This window comes from Castor canadensis, chromosome 11 (assembly GCF_047511655.1).
Source record: "Castor canadensis chromosome 11, mCasCan1.hap1v2, whole genome shotgun sequence".
In the NCBI taxonomy this organism is placed as follows: Eukaryota; Metazoa; Chordata; class Mammalia; order Rodentia; family Castoridae; genus Castor; species Castor canadensis.
Genome location: NC_133396.1, coordinates 113816636 through 113831723, shown reverse-complemented (window position 1 = coordinate 113831723; position 15088 = coordinate 113816636). Strand labels below are relative to the sequence as shown.

Genomic DNA, 15088 nt, shown 5'->3' with positions numbered 1-15088 from the left:
GTACCAGACACACACACACACTAATACATCTTCTGTATTATCTTCTGTGTAGAGTTAGAAAAATCCAGTGAAGTTTAAAGAAGGGGAAAAATAATTCAGCACCATCCTTCTATCTAAAGGAGGCAGGGCGGTGATGACCTTGTATTGTGTTTCCAACCTCACTTGTTTAATACTGGGTAGGTTGACTTAAAATCCACCATTTTCACTTAATGGCATGTGGCCAACCTCTGTCTCTGCAGAACCTTCCTTGGCATGACTTTAGTGCCTCCTCTTGGTCCATCATGATTCTGAAGTAACTTACTTAATCATTCCCTTCTTATCAGGCATTTAGGTGGTTTTCCATTTTCTCATGCATAATTAATGAACAGCTTTGTAAAACTGTCTTCATCTACATTTCCAAATTTATTCCTAGAAAATACTATATCATCATTTTAAAGGCTCACCACATAAATTCCCAAATAGCTTTCCAGAAATCTTCTACTAATTCATTTTCCTGCAAGCTGCACATAACTGCACCATTTTCCTGGTACTCTTCCCAGCATTGCTACAATCTTTGAGAAATTATAAACTTTACTGATTTGCTAAGTGAAAAGTAGTGTCTTGTTTAAGTTGGTAATGCTTCGTGGGTAGAATCCTGCTTCAGTCAGTCTCTGAAGGAACTTTGTGTAATAGCTTTACTTCTGCTGAGAAACTTATTTCCTATGAGCTCCTACCATTGCCCAGGGTTCTGAAATCTTCATGTTTGCAACAAATGTTTATTGAGGGCTTACTGTGTGCTGATCCCTGAGATCCACAGAGGCTAAGAATGCAGAAATCCACTTAGTGTGTCTCTTGCCTGAGTCTGAGCATCAAGGGTATGGAGGCATTGACTACCAGTGACATCAAAGATGACATCATCACACTTTCAGAAGCCATGAGAAAGTGTTCAGCTCAGGGCGAATTCTGAGGTCCTCAATAAAAGTTGGGTCTAATTATAAGAAAAATGCCACTGGAGGTTTTTTTGTAAGTACAGTGATCAGATTTTTGAATGGAACATTAAGGAATATTGGTTTCTTTTGTGTCTTAGAAATAGAGAAACATTTTTGGTTTGAGACAGTTTGACAGTGTGATATGATGAGGACACGCTTGCCCTTTGTCTCTGGGTGCTGGCACAGAGGTTCTCAACCTTCAGAAGTTCCTAAGTGATGAGGGTACGACGAGGGTGTCTGGCGATTTAGGATGAGCCTCTTTCCACCTACCTGAGTTTATGGTGAGGGGCAGCTCTTGAACTCTTGTGGGGGTGTCACTAGACAGCTTCAGGATGGAACTGGTCACCAGAAGGACCATGCCATGATTAGAGACTTGAGACTTTCAAGACCAGCACCTGACCTCGGGGAAGGGAGTTTGGTCATCACTGGCCAGTGACTTAATCAGTCATATCTATAAAATGAAACCTCCAGGAAGCTACTAAAATGGGATTCTGGAAGCTCTGAGCTGGTGAGCACGTGGAGGTGCTGGAAGGGTAACTATCCTTGGAGAGGGATGGAAGCTCTGTGTACCTCATACCTTGACCTACAGCTCACTTCCATTTGCCTGTTCCTGAGGTATATTCCTTACAATACACCGGTACAGTAAAGTACTTTGCTGAGTTCTGGGAATCATTTTAGCAAGCTGTCAAACCTGAGGAAGAGGTTGTGGAGCCTCTGATTCATTTCTGGTTGGTGAGAAATCAGAGTGGGCTGCAGTTGACATTAGCAATGGTGGGTCAATGTTGTGGAACAGCCCTCAACCTGTGGGATCTGCACTAGCTTTTGGTCATTAGCATCAGAATTCATCTGAATTGTTGGACAATCAGTTGGTGTAGGAGAATTGCAAATTTGGTGTTGGAAAGAATCTGAGAAATGGCTTAGATTAAAATGATTTTTAAATGCATTATTGGAATTACAATGTTTATTTTTAAAAAAATTAAGGTTTTTGAGAAAAAACCAATTAAAGTTAAAAATTCTTAGTGAGGAGTTCCAGATGTTTCTAGAGAGATGTTTCTACAAATGATATACCTGTGTACAGATTTGACATTGAGTCAACAACAGATCACATATATGCATACATGACGGTGGCCCCATAAGATTATAACGGAGCTGAAAAGTTCTTACCATGTAGTGACAGAGTAGTCATTACAAATATTATAGGACAAGGCACTACCCCCATGTCCATGCTGATGCTGGTGTAAATGAACCTGCTGTGCTGCCAGCCATATAAAAGTGTAGCAACACAATTATGTATACACACACACACATACACACACATACACACACATATAATGATAAGCGGGCACACTACTGGTTTATGTATCTGTTGTACTATAATTTTTATTGGTATTGTATCCAATAAAAGGTGTACTTCAACTTATTAAGAAAATGCTTACTGTAAACAGGATGCTATGTTATACCAGCAGCAGTCTCACACACCTCGTGTTTACCTTATCTCTTGCTCGTGTCATTCTTTCTTATGCTTCATTTAATCTGGTGTTGCTTTACTCATCATGGTCTCTATGTATTCAAAGTGCACTGCTAAGGTTGCCAGGCCATACAGCCCCGGTGTGTGTAGGTCTGTGTGAGTACACTCTATGATGTTTGCATGCCATCATCATCTAATGACACCTTTCTCAGACATGTCCTCATTGTTAAGCAACACATGACTCCATGTGCTTGGAAAATGACTTTTTCTACTCAGCAACATCTTGAGCTTTATTCGGTGTTAATAACTACAGATTCATGTCCCTCTTTCTCATGCCTGACTTGTAGTTGTTATCTATATACCCCATGTATAATTGGCCAGTCTCTAGGCTATATTCATTAGGGTCATTGGTAACAAATCAAAAAGATTGCTTTGGCTTCCCAAACAGAAGAGTTTTGTTTATTAATCTATTCCCTCATTTTTTGCCAAAATAATTAAAAATGGCTTGTAACAGCTGTTAGAAAGCCAAGAGCTTGGAAAGGAGAAGTAGCAGTGCTGGGCTAAAATTTGGGAGGGGTGGGGAGGATGGTGGTAGCAGAGGCCTTCCAGAGGCCACGGCCAAGGCAGGTACTCAAGCTTGTGCTGTCTCTTTCTGTCTTTCTCTCAAATGTCTTTGTCCTTTTTTGGCTGGTTGGTATTTAAGATGTCATCTTGGCTTCCAATCTCATCTCTTTCTTTCAGGAATCTATATATCTATATAAATAGATATATAGATTGATGCATTAGAGGGATGGATATGTAGATAAAGATATATATTCTCTTTATTTATTCCCTGTGTGTGTGGATATGTTCATATGTGTGTGTATAGTCAGATATGTGTATAGCCCTGTGCGTAGAGAGACGAAAGAGGTAATCTCCTGCAGTAAGCATATTTTAGGTTTAATAAATTGATTGTTAGCAAATGCCTATATGGATTCTAGTGAAGTTCTCAAATAAATAGATGAGTATCTGTGCTCTTCTGTGTGTTCCACAGCATCCATTTTCTGGCCCCTCCCCCCTCAAAAAATATTATTTCACCTCTTTCTGAGTACTGCTTGTGATAAAACCGAATGTAGTCTTAATTTATTATTTAAAAGATGCATGAAAATTCACAGAAAGTGCTCAGGATGAGCACGATGTACAGTATTTTCCCTTCTATTTGACCTTTGCGCTTACTTTTTCCATATCAAAAAATGGTTTAATCTCTTCACTCAAAAACTGATGTCCTATTTTGTCAGACTGCAGATAGGTTGTTAACCAGCAGGTGGCGCACTAAGCTTCTCTGACCTTTTTCATGTTTGGGAACTGGAGTCTTGCTGGAGAGTGTATTCCACCAAGTTGTGTATCTACTAGAAGATCATAGAAATGTTAAGTTCCTCTATTATTCATTTCATTTTTCAATCTTTCAATTTTTAAAAATTTCCTCCAAGATTGAATTAATATTTACATTTAAATGTAATTAGCTTAGTATTTTTAATGCAAATAATTAATGCTTTATACCAAAATGTGGACAATGATCAGATTAGGATGAGTGACGTTATTACATGCAGTGATTACTATTTTAAGATGTAATTAGAGCTGGCATTTAGAGATGCTGCAGACAGTTCTTAGGAAGCCAGACAAATTGCTATTCTAAACAGATTCCTGTAATTGACCAATAGCTCAAAAGCAGATGACCTGGATCCCATCTTGTTGAGCCAAGACACCTAACAAAACCTTTATCATAGTCACGATGCAGAATTTCCACAGGTCTGTGGCTTTAAGTGTTAGACTCATCATCACTTGGAAGAAGGGAATTGGATAGAAGGTGTTTGTAGATCACGGATTGCAGTGATGGCCGTAGGTGTCCCCAACTCTTGTGGCGGCAGCACCCTAGTGTGGAAAAAGGCACCCAACATTTTGGTGGCCTTGGCCTATGGCACCTGATCACCTTGAGTTCTCTGTACAGCAGCTTTTTTACTGGGTCAAACTCTATCTGAGGTCACAGTCCAGCAGGAGGTTTGCAATTTGCTGTGGTTGTCTTGCAGTTTCTCTGTTTGAACAGTGCTTGTTATAAGTCTTGGCAGGGATACAAAGGCTCCATTTGTCACATGCTGTGTCCTTTTACAAAGCTGAGAGTTCATCTGCCTACTGGTTGTTGGGAGTATGAAGTTTTTTCCACTCAGAAGCAGTTTCCAAAGGATGGTTTGAAAGCCAGGGCATCCATCGAGGCATCTCTACTGCATTCTGTTGCTGTCATACCAAGTGGGAGAGTTCTGAGTTTTGAAGACCCACTGGTACTGGAGTGCTTTCTGTGTGTTTGCTAAATCATCCTTGTGAGGCCCAAGAAGGGAATTAGTTTGCCTCTGAAAGAGGACCTGCGCATGGCTTCTTCCTCAATGGCAGCAAGAAACTGGAATTATGCCATGCCTACCCCCTGCTCTGCTCTGCCTCCTGCAAAAAGAGACTTGAGTCTTCTCTCAGGTCCCCCTGAGAGGAAGTGAAGCAACCAGGTGACCAGGGCAAGGTGCCCTCATTTCATGACTTGAGACTGATTTCTTGGTAAATTCCTTAGACTCAGGGCCTTCAGAAACCTCACCTGGGTTGAGATCAGGAAACAGTTTTCAAGGAATGTTCTTTGCATCTGATTGCAGATGCTATTGGTGATTTTTGGAGGCCCATCCCCCAATGCCTCCTGCCTCACCCTACTCCAGATGTGGACAAAGAATTCCCTGGGGAAGTTCAAACTTTACATCAAGAGGCCTCAGGAGAGACAGGCAGTGGTGCCTTAAAGATAAAGAACCCATAGCTTTCTTACTAGCAAGAGAGGCCCATGACCTTCATTTAGCTCTACATACCCTCCTCCCACTTAGGCATTATATATATGTATATATAATTTTCCAGGAATTAAGAACATGCTACCCCCAACACACACTCGGGCATAGCGACTATTTTTATACACTTGACAGGCAACAGATGAAAGACTATCACACTGGCCTTCCTTCTGTTTCAGAAAATTAGGAGGCAAAATTCCCATGAGAGCAATGTCCTCCTCACACCAGAAGGAAAGTATCCATCTTGTCAGGGACAGGAAACTGGAGTCGGGGGAGGACGGGGAAATCGGCACAAACAAACCTTACAGAAGTAACTTTTATCTTCTTAAGTCACTGCTATACCCAATAAGGTGGTGAAAGGTCCTGCTTCACAATCAGAAATAATTTTAGACCTAGCTGCTCTCCATTCTCCTGTTGTGACCTAAGAAAATTTTGTGATCCTTCTAGGCCTCTGTTTCTTGGGTAAAATGGGGATTATACCAATGCTGCCTCTGAGTCGTGAGGATTAACTGAAGTCTGAGGCAAACGGTGCCCAGAGTTCAAGTGTGGGAAGGGAAGGCATAGCTAGTGGCTTGGAATGTGAGCCCCACTGCCAGGCTGCCTCCTGTGGGGTGGGGTGTTAAGTATGGGAATCATGACTGATTTCCCATGGGTGATGCTTCGCGTATCAAAGAATCTCAGATTTTAACTTGGCTTCCATTGTAGCTTAGATATAAGACTTGTCTCACAAGCTATCCATCTCTCATCTTGTATCAGTAACTGAGTCTTTTAATTAATTATGGTGATCATTGCACACTGCATGCTACAGAACGTTTGTCCTTGTGCTGACCAAGTCATGGTTTCAAGATTTAGCCAAGAAGTGGACACTGGGGTGGGGATGTAACTCAGTGGTAGAGCACTTTGCATAATATCCACAAGGCCTTGAGTTCCATTGCCAGCACTGCAAAAAACATGAGACTAGAATGGACTGAGCCCTGGACTTAGCCACATGCTGGCTCCCTTCGGGTCCTTTTCAGAGACAGCTCTTCGGATCTTCTTGGCTCTTTTCTTCTGCTGGTTTTGTAGTTAGTACCAGCCAGAGAATGAACGGAACAAAGACTAAGGGTCCTGATTCAAATATTCCATTCCCTTTCTCCTAGGACACCTGGGATGAGCTCCTAATTGGTGATGTAGAAATGAAAAAGATACTGGCTTGTCCTAGGTAAGGACTGTAACTAGATTCAACCTCTGGGGTGTGGAATGCCCACTGGTTCCTAACCATTGCCTAATTTTTGGTCATTGCCTGACAGGTGCATCATGACCACGGTGGACCCAGATACTGGAGTCATAGACAGAAAGGAGCCACTGGAAACCCTGAAGAGGTAGAGTGCTATGTGACCAGTGTGTTTTTAGTATTATTTGCATCCCATAGCTACCCACACGTTAGGGTTAAGTCTGCCACAGGTGATTTGACCTAAATATCCAGAGCACTTTACACTCTGTCTTCCAGTTGACTTGTGTCTATTAGTTAATGTGAGTACTTGATGCTTCCTTCTTCTTTTTCTGGATGGATCTTCGGGTGCTTTTCATAACTTGTATGTGTTTGTGTGTGTTGAGCCATGTCCTCAGTCCTTTTAGGTTTTTTTTGAGATAGGTCTTGTGTTTTTGCCTAGGACCATGATCCTCCTACCTCCACTTCCCAAGTAGCTGGCATTATAGATGTGCCTAGCTTATCCAGCTCCTCTCCTCTCCTCTCCTCTCCTAAGGGCAGTTCTCTTTGAAGTTGGAGCTACTGGGGAGCTTTTGCCCAGTCCAGCCTCAGACCACAATCCTCCTACCTCCATCTCCCAAGTAGCTGGAATTACAAGCATGAACCATCACACTTGTGCATATTTTGGAGATAGGCTCTCACTAACTTTTTGCTTGGGCCAGCCTCAGACTTCAATCCACCTTCTCAGTAGCTGGGATTATAGCCTCTTCTATCATGTCTGGCCCCACTTTTTTTTTTCATTTATTTATTTTTTTTATTCATATGTGCATATAATGTTTGGGTCATTTCTCCCCCCTTCCCCCACCCCCTCCCTTACCACCCACCCCACCCCCTCCGTCTCCTCCCCACCCCCTCGCTACCCAGCAGAAACTATTTTGCCCTTATCTCTAATTTTGTTGAAGAGAGAGTATAAGCAATAATAGGAAGGAACAAGGGTTTTTGCTAGTTGGGATAAGGATAGCTATGCAGGGAGTTGACTCACATTGGTTTCCTGTGCATGTGTGTTACCTTCTAGGTTAATTCTTCTTCTTTTTTTTCTTGTCTGTATATTTTATTTATTTATTTATTTATTATTCTTTTATTATTCATATGTGCATACAATGCTTGGGTCATTTCTCCCCCCACCTCCACCCCCTCCCTTACCACCCACTCCGCCCCCTCCCTCTCCCCCCTACCCCCTCAATACCCGGCAGAAACTATTTTGCCTTTATCTCTAATTTTGTTGAAGAGAGAGTATAAGCAATAATAGGAAGGAACAAGGGTTTTTGCAGGTTGAGATAAGGATAGCTATACAGGGAGTTGACTCACATTAATTTCCTGTGCATGTGTGTTACCTTCTAGGTTAATTCTTTTTGATCTAACCTTTTCTCTAGTTCCTGGTCCCCTTTTCCTATTGGCCTCAGTTGCTCTTAAGGTATCTGCTTTAGTTTCTCTGCATCAAGGGCAACAAATGCTAGCTAATTTTTTAGGTGTCTTACCTATCTTCACCCCTCCCTTGTGTGCTCTCGCTTTTATCATGTGCTCAAAGTCCAATCCCATTGTTGTGTTTGCCCTTGATCTAATGTCCACATATGAAGGAGAACATACGATTTTTGGTCTTTTGCTGGCCTCACTTTTGATAAATTTTTAATTGTATACTGGGCCAGTCTCAGACTTCAATCCACCTTCTCAGTAGCTGGGATTACAGCCTCTTCTACCATGTCTGGCCCCACTTTTGATAAATTTTTAATTGTATACTGTGCCATTTAAAAATTTTAATATCCCACCAATTTTAATAATACTTATATGCACATTTCCAAATGAAGGTCTCAAATATTTAATTATGTTTTTTGCAACTCAAATTCCTTCATTTGAATCAACATCAAAGATTATGAAAATTATTAAAATTGCATAATGAAATATTGGAAAAAATGGATGGAAAGGAATCCTCAGAGCGTGTGTACCAGGGAGCTTCTTTTGTGCTGGGGTTCTTCTGTTATTTAAAGAATTTTGGCTGACTTTAGTTCTCAAGGTCCAATGTGTTTTTAGACCTGAGTTACGGGATAGAGATGTTGCTGACTGGTAGAGTGCTTGCTTACTATTCAGGAGGCCCTGGGTTCCATCCCTAACACTGCAAAAAAATGAAGAAAGAGGAAAAAAAAAAGACCTAAATTAACATTGTTTTGGGAGCTGTATTCTATTTTGTTTCCCTTTTCTGTTTTACTGTTTGTTTTGAGGGTTTAGAAGTTATTTTTATGAAGCATTCAGTTTTATAATTTTATTTTGTTTGTGTTCTTTGCTTTTTAAGATGCCATGAAGTTAATTTTCTTCAGACAGGTCTTTGGGGAAAAAACTTAACTTCAGCAAATAGTCCAGATCTACCTGCCAACTACTTCTCTGTCTTAATTTTTGTTCACCAATAAACTCCAGCTTTGAGCTTATAAACTTGGAGGAGCTGAAAGCACAGAACTTACAAGCACTGAACAAAAGGTTTAGAGAGCAAAATGCAGCTCCATTCTGAGAGTTTGTGACTGCTTTTTTTCAATGAGCTGTGAAGTTTGTTTTACCTGTGCAAAAAAGTATTTATATTGTACTCATGCATGTGTTTTTTTGTTTTGTTTTTGCTTTTGACTTCAAACTGAGGCCATGAAAAAATCGTTTAAGACTCCCAGGATTATTTGCAGTTTGACTAATTGTTTACAGACTTCTTTGTCAACACTTATGAAAGGGCTTACTACTGGTTTATAATTAGCCTGGGAAGAAATTCTGCAGAGAGCACATTGATTGTTATTTACTATTCGTGCCTGATAATGAGTTTTTGCTTCTTTCAGCTACCGCCTGTGTGACCCTTCAGAGCGGCAAATATATAAGTCATCCCCACTTTTTGGGATCTATTATTCAGTAGAAAAAGTTGGAAGCCTGAGAGTTGGCGACCCTGTGTATCGGATGGTGGAGTGACAGAGCCACTAGGGAATCTTGGTAAAAGCTGAGTTTTGCTTCCCTAAAAGTGTCCTGAAGTCACTGGCACATTTTCTTGTGTTAAGATTTATTTATTTTTTTAATGTTATGCTACTTTAATTCTCGGGAGAATGAGCAGTTTTGGAATTGGGAAATATACTGTTTTCCCCCTCAGTAATCACTCAGCCTTCAACATCCTCCTTCCCATTCAGTTATAAGATGCTGATGGAAGAGTCCCAGCAGAAAGACAGGTGATGTTCCCAATTCATTAAGGGACGTCACTGAGGAATAAGGAAATGAGGGTGAGCAAGTCTCCAGATTTGTATGTTTATTTTTTCCTGTCTAGTCAGAAAAGAGAAGGGGAGATGTGCAAATTATTCAAAATCAATTTGGGAAAAAATGTTTAAAATCAGGGTATCTAGATGAGTGGATCCTGAATCATGAGGTAGAAAATAATGTTCTCACATAGATTCACTGGGACAAATCAAACCCTGGAGGCACATGCCTAACGCTCAGTCGGGAGACCTCACACTGAAGTTCTTAAGTAACTCCACTCCCAAAACCTGTGACTTTCTTAAAGTCACTTCATCACCAAAACTCTTGATCAAAACTCATCTACTTCTGGTATAGGCACTTTATCAGCAAGAAGCAAGGCTCAGAGTAGTCAACTGAGCCAGCACCACAGACCTGACAAGTGACAAATGTAGAAAGCATGTCCTCCCAACATTAGGTCATACATTTCTGTCTGTAAAGAAATAATTTCAACTCAGGAGCAGACATGGTAGTCTATGAATTCAGAGGAGAAAGTCATGATTTCTGGGTTAGATGACAGAGGAAATCATGAGGATAGAGATGTAACTTAGACCTGTTGAGGAAGGGAGGCCAGGGGCCTATGTGACAGAAGCATCTAGAAGGTCGCACCTTGTAAAGCTCTGAAAGAATCTTGGGGCAAGAGCAAGAGGAAGTGAGAATGGAGAGGAGCGAGGAAGCCAGATGTAGTATGTTCTTGAAAGTTAGTTTAAACCCAGTCATGATCAAAGCTGTGCTTTTAGAAAATGGTCCTAAGAGCTGTGTGTGGGATAGACTGGAGGGAGGTGTGGAGGAGAGGCTGATGGCCAGGCAGGGATGGTGGCATGTGACTTTAGCAGTCTGGAAGTTGTGAGCATGGAGAGGGAGACACGGATGCCCTAATGCTTAGCATGGGATAGATACGATGGCCCCAGGCTCCCTGCCGGCTTTATCAGCCACCCTGGTGCTACCAAGCCTTGGGCACTTCTCAGATGCTTTCTTGAGCCTCCTGGCTCTGAACACGCTTCTCCTCCAAAGTACCTGCGAGTCTCAGCTGGTGAACTCTGGAGGAGGCCTTCCTTGCTGCCACCCCAGTCACCCAGGGATTCTGAAATAACAGCAATGTTACTCATCTAAGTGTGAGCTCACACAGTTCCTGTGTATTGGGGGACCCTCTTTCTAGGACAGATTAAGAAGCAAAAGCAGTTAAGACTTGCACCATGGTTATTGGAGTTGTTTACTTACCTACTTCACATTTAGATATACAAAAGTCTATCTGTTTCATTATAATGACAATACATATTAACCATGGCAAATTTAGAAAATTTGCCAGAAAAGTAGAAGAAAGAAATCACCTATTGTCACTGTTTATAAAGTTTATTCTGATAGGTATTTTGTTTGTTTTCTGTCATAAGCACATTCATAGCTCACCAATCTATTCAAATGACATTTCTGATGGCTTTATAATACTATATTGTATAAATATATGCCACCTCTTTAAACACAACTTTTATAAGTACTTGATATTTGGATAACATCTTTTGTTATATCCAAAGTGGATATCTCTGTAAGCAGATCATTTAAAATTAGAGGATTTCTCTGATGGTTGTATTTCTATAAGTGGATTTATTGACCCTTGGGGTGTATGCATATTTTTTGGCATCTTGACTAGCTGTTTTTTAAAGGGTTGTTTCTCTTTTGCACTCTTCATATGTCCTGTGTATTAGTCCATTTTCTGTTGCTCCAACAAAACACTTGAGGTTGGATACTTCATAATCAGAAGAGGTTTGTTAGCTCACTGTTTGGGAGACTGGAAGTCCAAAATTGGGTGGCCCCCTCAGTCTGGCCTCTGGTGAGAGCCACCTTGGCTACATTATAACATGGCAGATGACAAGGCAGGAGCACTTGCAGAGACATGATGAGGCAGGAAGTCAGAGCGAGGAGGGGCCAAACTTGCTCTTGTATGACACCTTTCTCTTCAGGGAACTAACTGGGGTTCCACAAGATCTTCTTTAAGCTTGGTGTGGTGGTTCATACCTTTATCCCAGCACTTGGGAGGAAGAGGCAAGAGGATCGTGAGTTCAAGGCCAGCCTGGGCTATACAGTGAGATCCTGTCTAACACTTCCACACCACCCCAAAAAATCTACTTAATTCCCTTCTAAGGGAACACCCCTAACCAATCACCTAACCATGTTCCACTAGGTCCCACCTTTTAAAGGTACCACCACCTCTCAGATCACCACCCTGAGGTCCAAGCCACTAATACATGAACCTTTGGGTGACACAGTCAAAACACATCCAAACCTTAGCACCATGTAAGAAAGACCTCTTCTTGCTTTGGGACCTGGACAGAACTCAATCTTAATAGGGCTGCTCTTTTCCATTATGGTAGTTTGGGGAGGGCATGGTTTATGTTGCCTGCATTTTAACCTCTGTAAGTGACTGTTTTGTGGATGTTTGAATTATTTACGACCAACAGGCTAAATAACCAAATAATTAGAAATTCTTATCATTTATTCAGCTTATGACATCTGAGAAGTATTAACCAGGATTTTAACAAGAACAGCAACAATATCTCAGCGAATTCCTACTAGCCAACCTCACACTATCTTTCTCTTGGAAACGAGCCTCTGTTTTTGATTTTTCAGAGTTATGTGTGCTCCGAGTTAATGCAAGAAGTGTTTTGGGAATGAGGGTATATAAATTTTAGGTAACAAAGGCTTTTTAAATAAAATTGTGTATGAAATTATTCTGAATGTTACCACAGTGATTACATTTTTCCAATCTCTGACTTTAATATTGATGAGTAAAGAAAGTTTAAAGAGTCAACTAAAAAATACAAGAAAAATTTAATGTATGTACTTTATTGCCTATCATTGTTTGAGGAGAAATGGCCAACGACAAACCATCATGTCCTGACGTGCCTTTATGTGCTCCCACGCTCACAAGTGCCTACTGGTTGCTCGTGACATGGCTGTTGAGCTGTATTTTCTTGTCACTGGTGTTTTTTACCCTGCCACTGTGGATTCAGGGTTATACTTGAGTAGGGAAATTATTTTATAGATCATATTTTTATATTGTATTATGACTATTAAATCCTATAAAATTTGTGTGTAATTGCTGATACACCATTTGTTACTTTAAGTAAAATTAAGAAGAGCATTAAAAGAAAATCAAATTTCAAGAAGTAGGAATGGGAGAAAGAAAGCATGAATATATTTTTAGGTGTGCATATATTTTTATAACAGAAATGAGCTAGTTTGATGTATCTAAGCAACAAGTACTCACTACAGTAACATATGAATGGATAAACCCATTTATAATTTTGTGGTTTCTTTCTTACTAATAAATGTGAATCTCGGTTCTGCTTTGTCTGTGAGTCTGCGCGCAGGCCTTTTCTCATTTTACATTAGTGCTTCATCACTGGCATTCATTTTCCTTCACCCTTTCTGATGGCCTTCAGAGACACGATCTGACTCCACATACATTACCTTCTGTCACTAATGGGTCTGTTGGTCTGAGGTCTGCCAGTCAGGGGCTCAGAGGAGCCTTCTAATCTGTCAACCAGGAGCAACTATTTCTTCCTCTCCCTTTTCCTTTGCTGGGTTCTGGGACTGAATTTAACCCCCATTCCAGCACCCTGTAAGGTAAAAGTGGTAAGGGAGCTGGATCCCTGGGTAAATTTTGGAAGTGATGAAATGAAAATATTATGCCAAGTTTAAAGAGGGTGATAAACAAAACTATGTACTACTTAGTGCCTTTGAACTGTCTTTCTGAAGGGAGTACCGAGCTCAGTCCTGTGCTGTGCTGAGATGGGTCACAGTAGCACCATCACCAGCAATCCACACATCTCCAAGGAAGGAAGTTTTACCCCACAAACTAGAGAAACAGCAACCTCTATAGTCTGAACAGTTTCTGGGTTTCATAGGAATGGGGAAGATAGACTGGGGGTTGGCAAAGAAAAGGACAGACAGGATCTCTCTGGGCTTACACATATGTGATGAAGAAAAACATTTTATTTACATTATATTATATTACTTATTGGTGATACTGGGAGTTTGAACTCAGAGTCTTCCACTTGTTAGGCAAGCACTCCACCACTTGAGCCATACCTCCAAGCCCTACATTTTAGAAAGACAGGTCGTGAGTACTTAAGACTTGGAAATGAGTTGGCATTTGGGGAAAAGAGTGTCTTGTCCCCTGTGAGGGCTGACCTTTCCCATCCAGGCTGCTACCCATCGTCATGGACAATTCCACCACAAGGGACTCATGGCTGACCAAAGTAGTGAGGCTCCTCTGAACCCCTTCTTAATTAGGCCTCAGCCTTGGGCTTCACTCCCTGCTCCTCCACTTGCTACTAGGCCAGTGCTGGCAATTATCCAATTAAGTCAGTTTAGAGAGAACTCCCCCTCCCTTTTATGGCCCTGGCAGTCTGCCCTAGTTCCTCCTCTCTCAAGCTCCTGCCACCAGCAAGCATCCTGTTCGGTGGGTTTAACAAGAAGCCCCCTCCCCTTAATGTCTCTTTACCTTTCTATGTACTGACTCCTCACTCTGTTCCTGGGCTCTAAACCCCCAGCCATCTTTGCTTTAATACAGAGTTGATTCCAATCTCTCAACTTTTTTTTTTTCCTCTCAACATTTTAACAAGTCTCAGAATAATTTATTTTTAATAGCTTGGCACAGCAAACAGGAGCCTAAGGCTTTCTAAACCACTTTGATAGCGGTGGCTTTGTTGCTTATGATGTGACATCATTTGGAAGTGACAAGTAACTGAGGTCTGTGACTGTAGGGCCAGGCAACATTGGGGGCCTTGACCCAGTACAAGCCATGACCCCAGCTCCGGCTCTGGGGCGGCCTACCTTGTAGAGGGCGCTATTCCCATGGGCGGCCGCAGCACAACACCAGCGATGCCTGTTCCTGGCCGGCTTCGGCTCTCCAGGGTCCAGGGAGTAGTCGCATCCCTTAAACTTCAAATCCCTACTCACGGAAAGCTCCCTGGCTTCTGAGCAGCCTGCAGGGAGGGTGGCGGAGGAGAGCTGCACACTGCCCAAGCTAAGCCGCGCCAAACCGCCTCCCCCATTATTCCAAAAGGGGCCGCTGCGCTTTGCTTGATTTCCAAGGTCAAATCACGCTTTCTATTTTAGGTCAAACCCGCGAACCCACAAATACGTAAATACACAACCGATCTCGGGGGAGGGCGCCTGGGCTGCAGCTCAGGTGGCGGAAGGTGGGGGGCAGCTGAGCTACCGCTTCCCACCCAGCCGGGGCCCGGGCCGCTCGGCTCCGATTGGCTGCAAGGATCCCGGAGCTGCCCGCCCTTGACCG

At 41.9% G+C, this 15088-nt stretch overlaps 1 protein-coding gene across 2 annotated transcripts in view; it reads left to right on the top strand.

Moving 5' to 3' along the window:
- The window catches only part of Mtarc2 (mitochondrial amidoxime reducing component 2), a 35065-nt gene extending 21923 nt beyond the window's left edge, over window positions 1-13142 (top strand). The window contains exons 5-8 of one of the 2 annotated variants that reach the window (XM_074048284.1): window positions 6428-6489; window positions 6578-6649; window positions 9348-9495; window positions 12285-13142. In XM_074048284.1, coding sequence (XP_073904385.1) covers window positions 6428-6489; window positions 6578-6649; window positions 9348-9474 — 261 coding nt within the window. In that variant the 3' untranslated portion in view covers window positions 9475-9495; window positions 12285-13142. The remainder of the gene's footprint in view (window positions 1-6427; window positions 6490-6577; window positions 6650-9347; window positions 9496-12284) is intronic. The other variant, XM_020165006.2, reaches the window with a different exon arrangement.
- Window positions 13143-15088: the final 1946 nt, after the last annotated feature.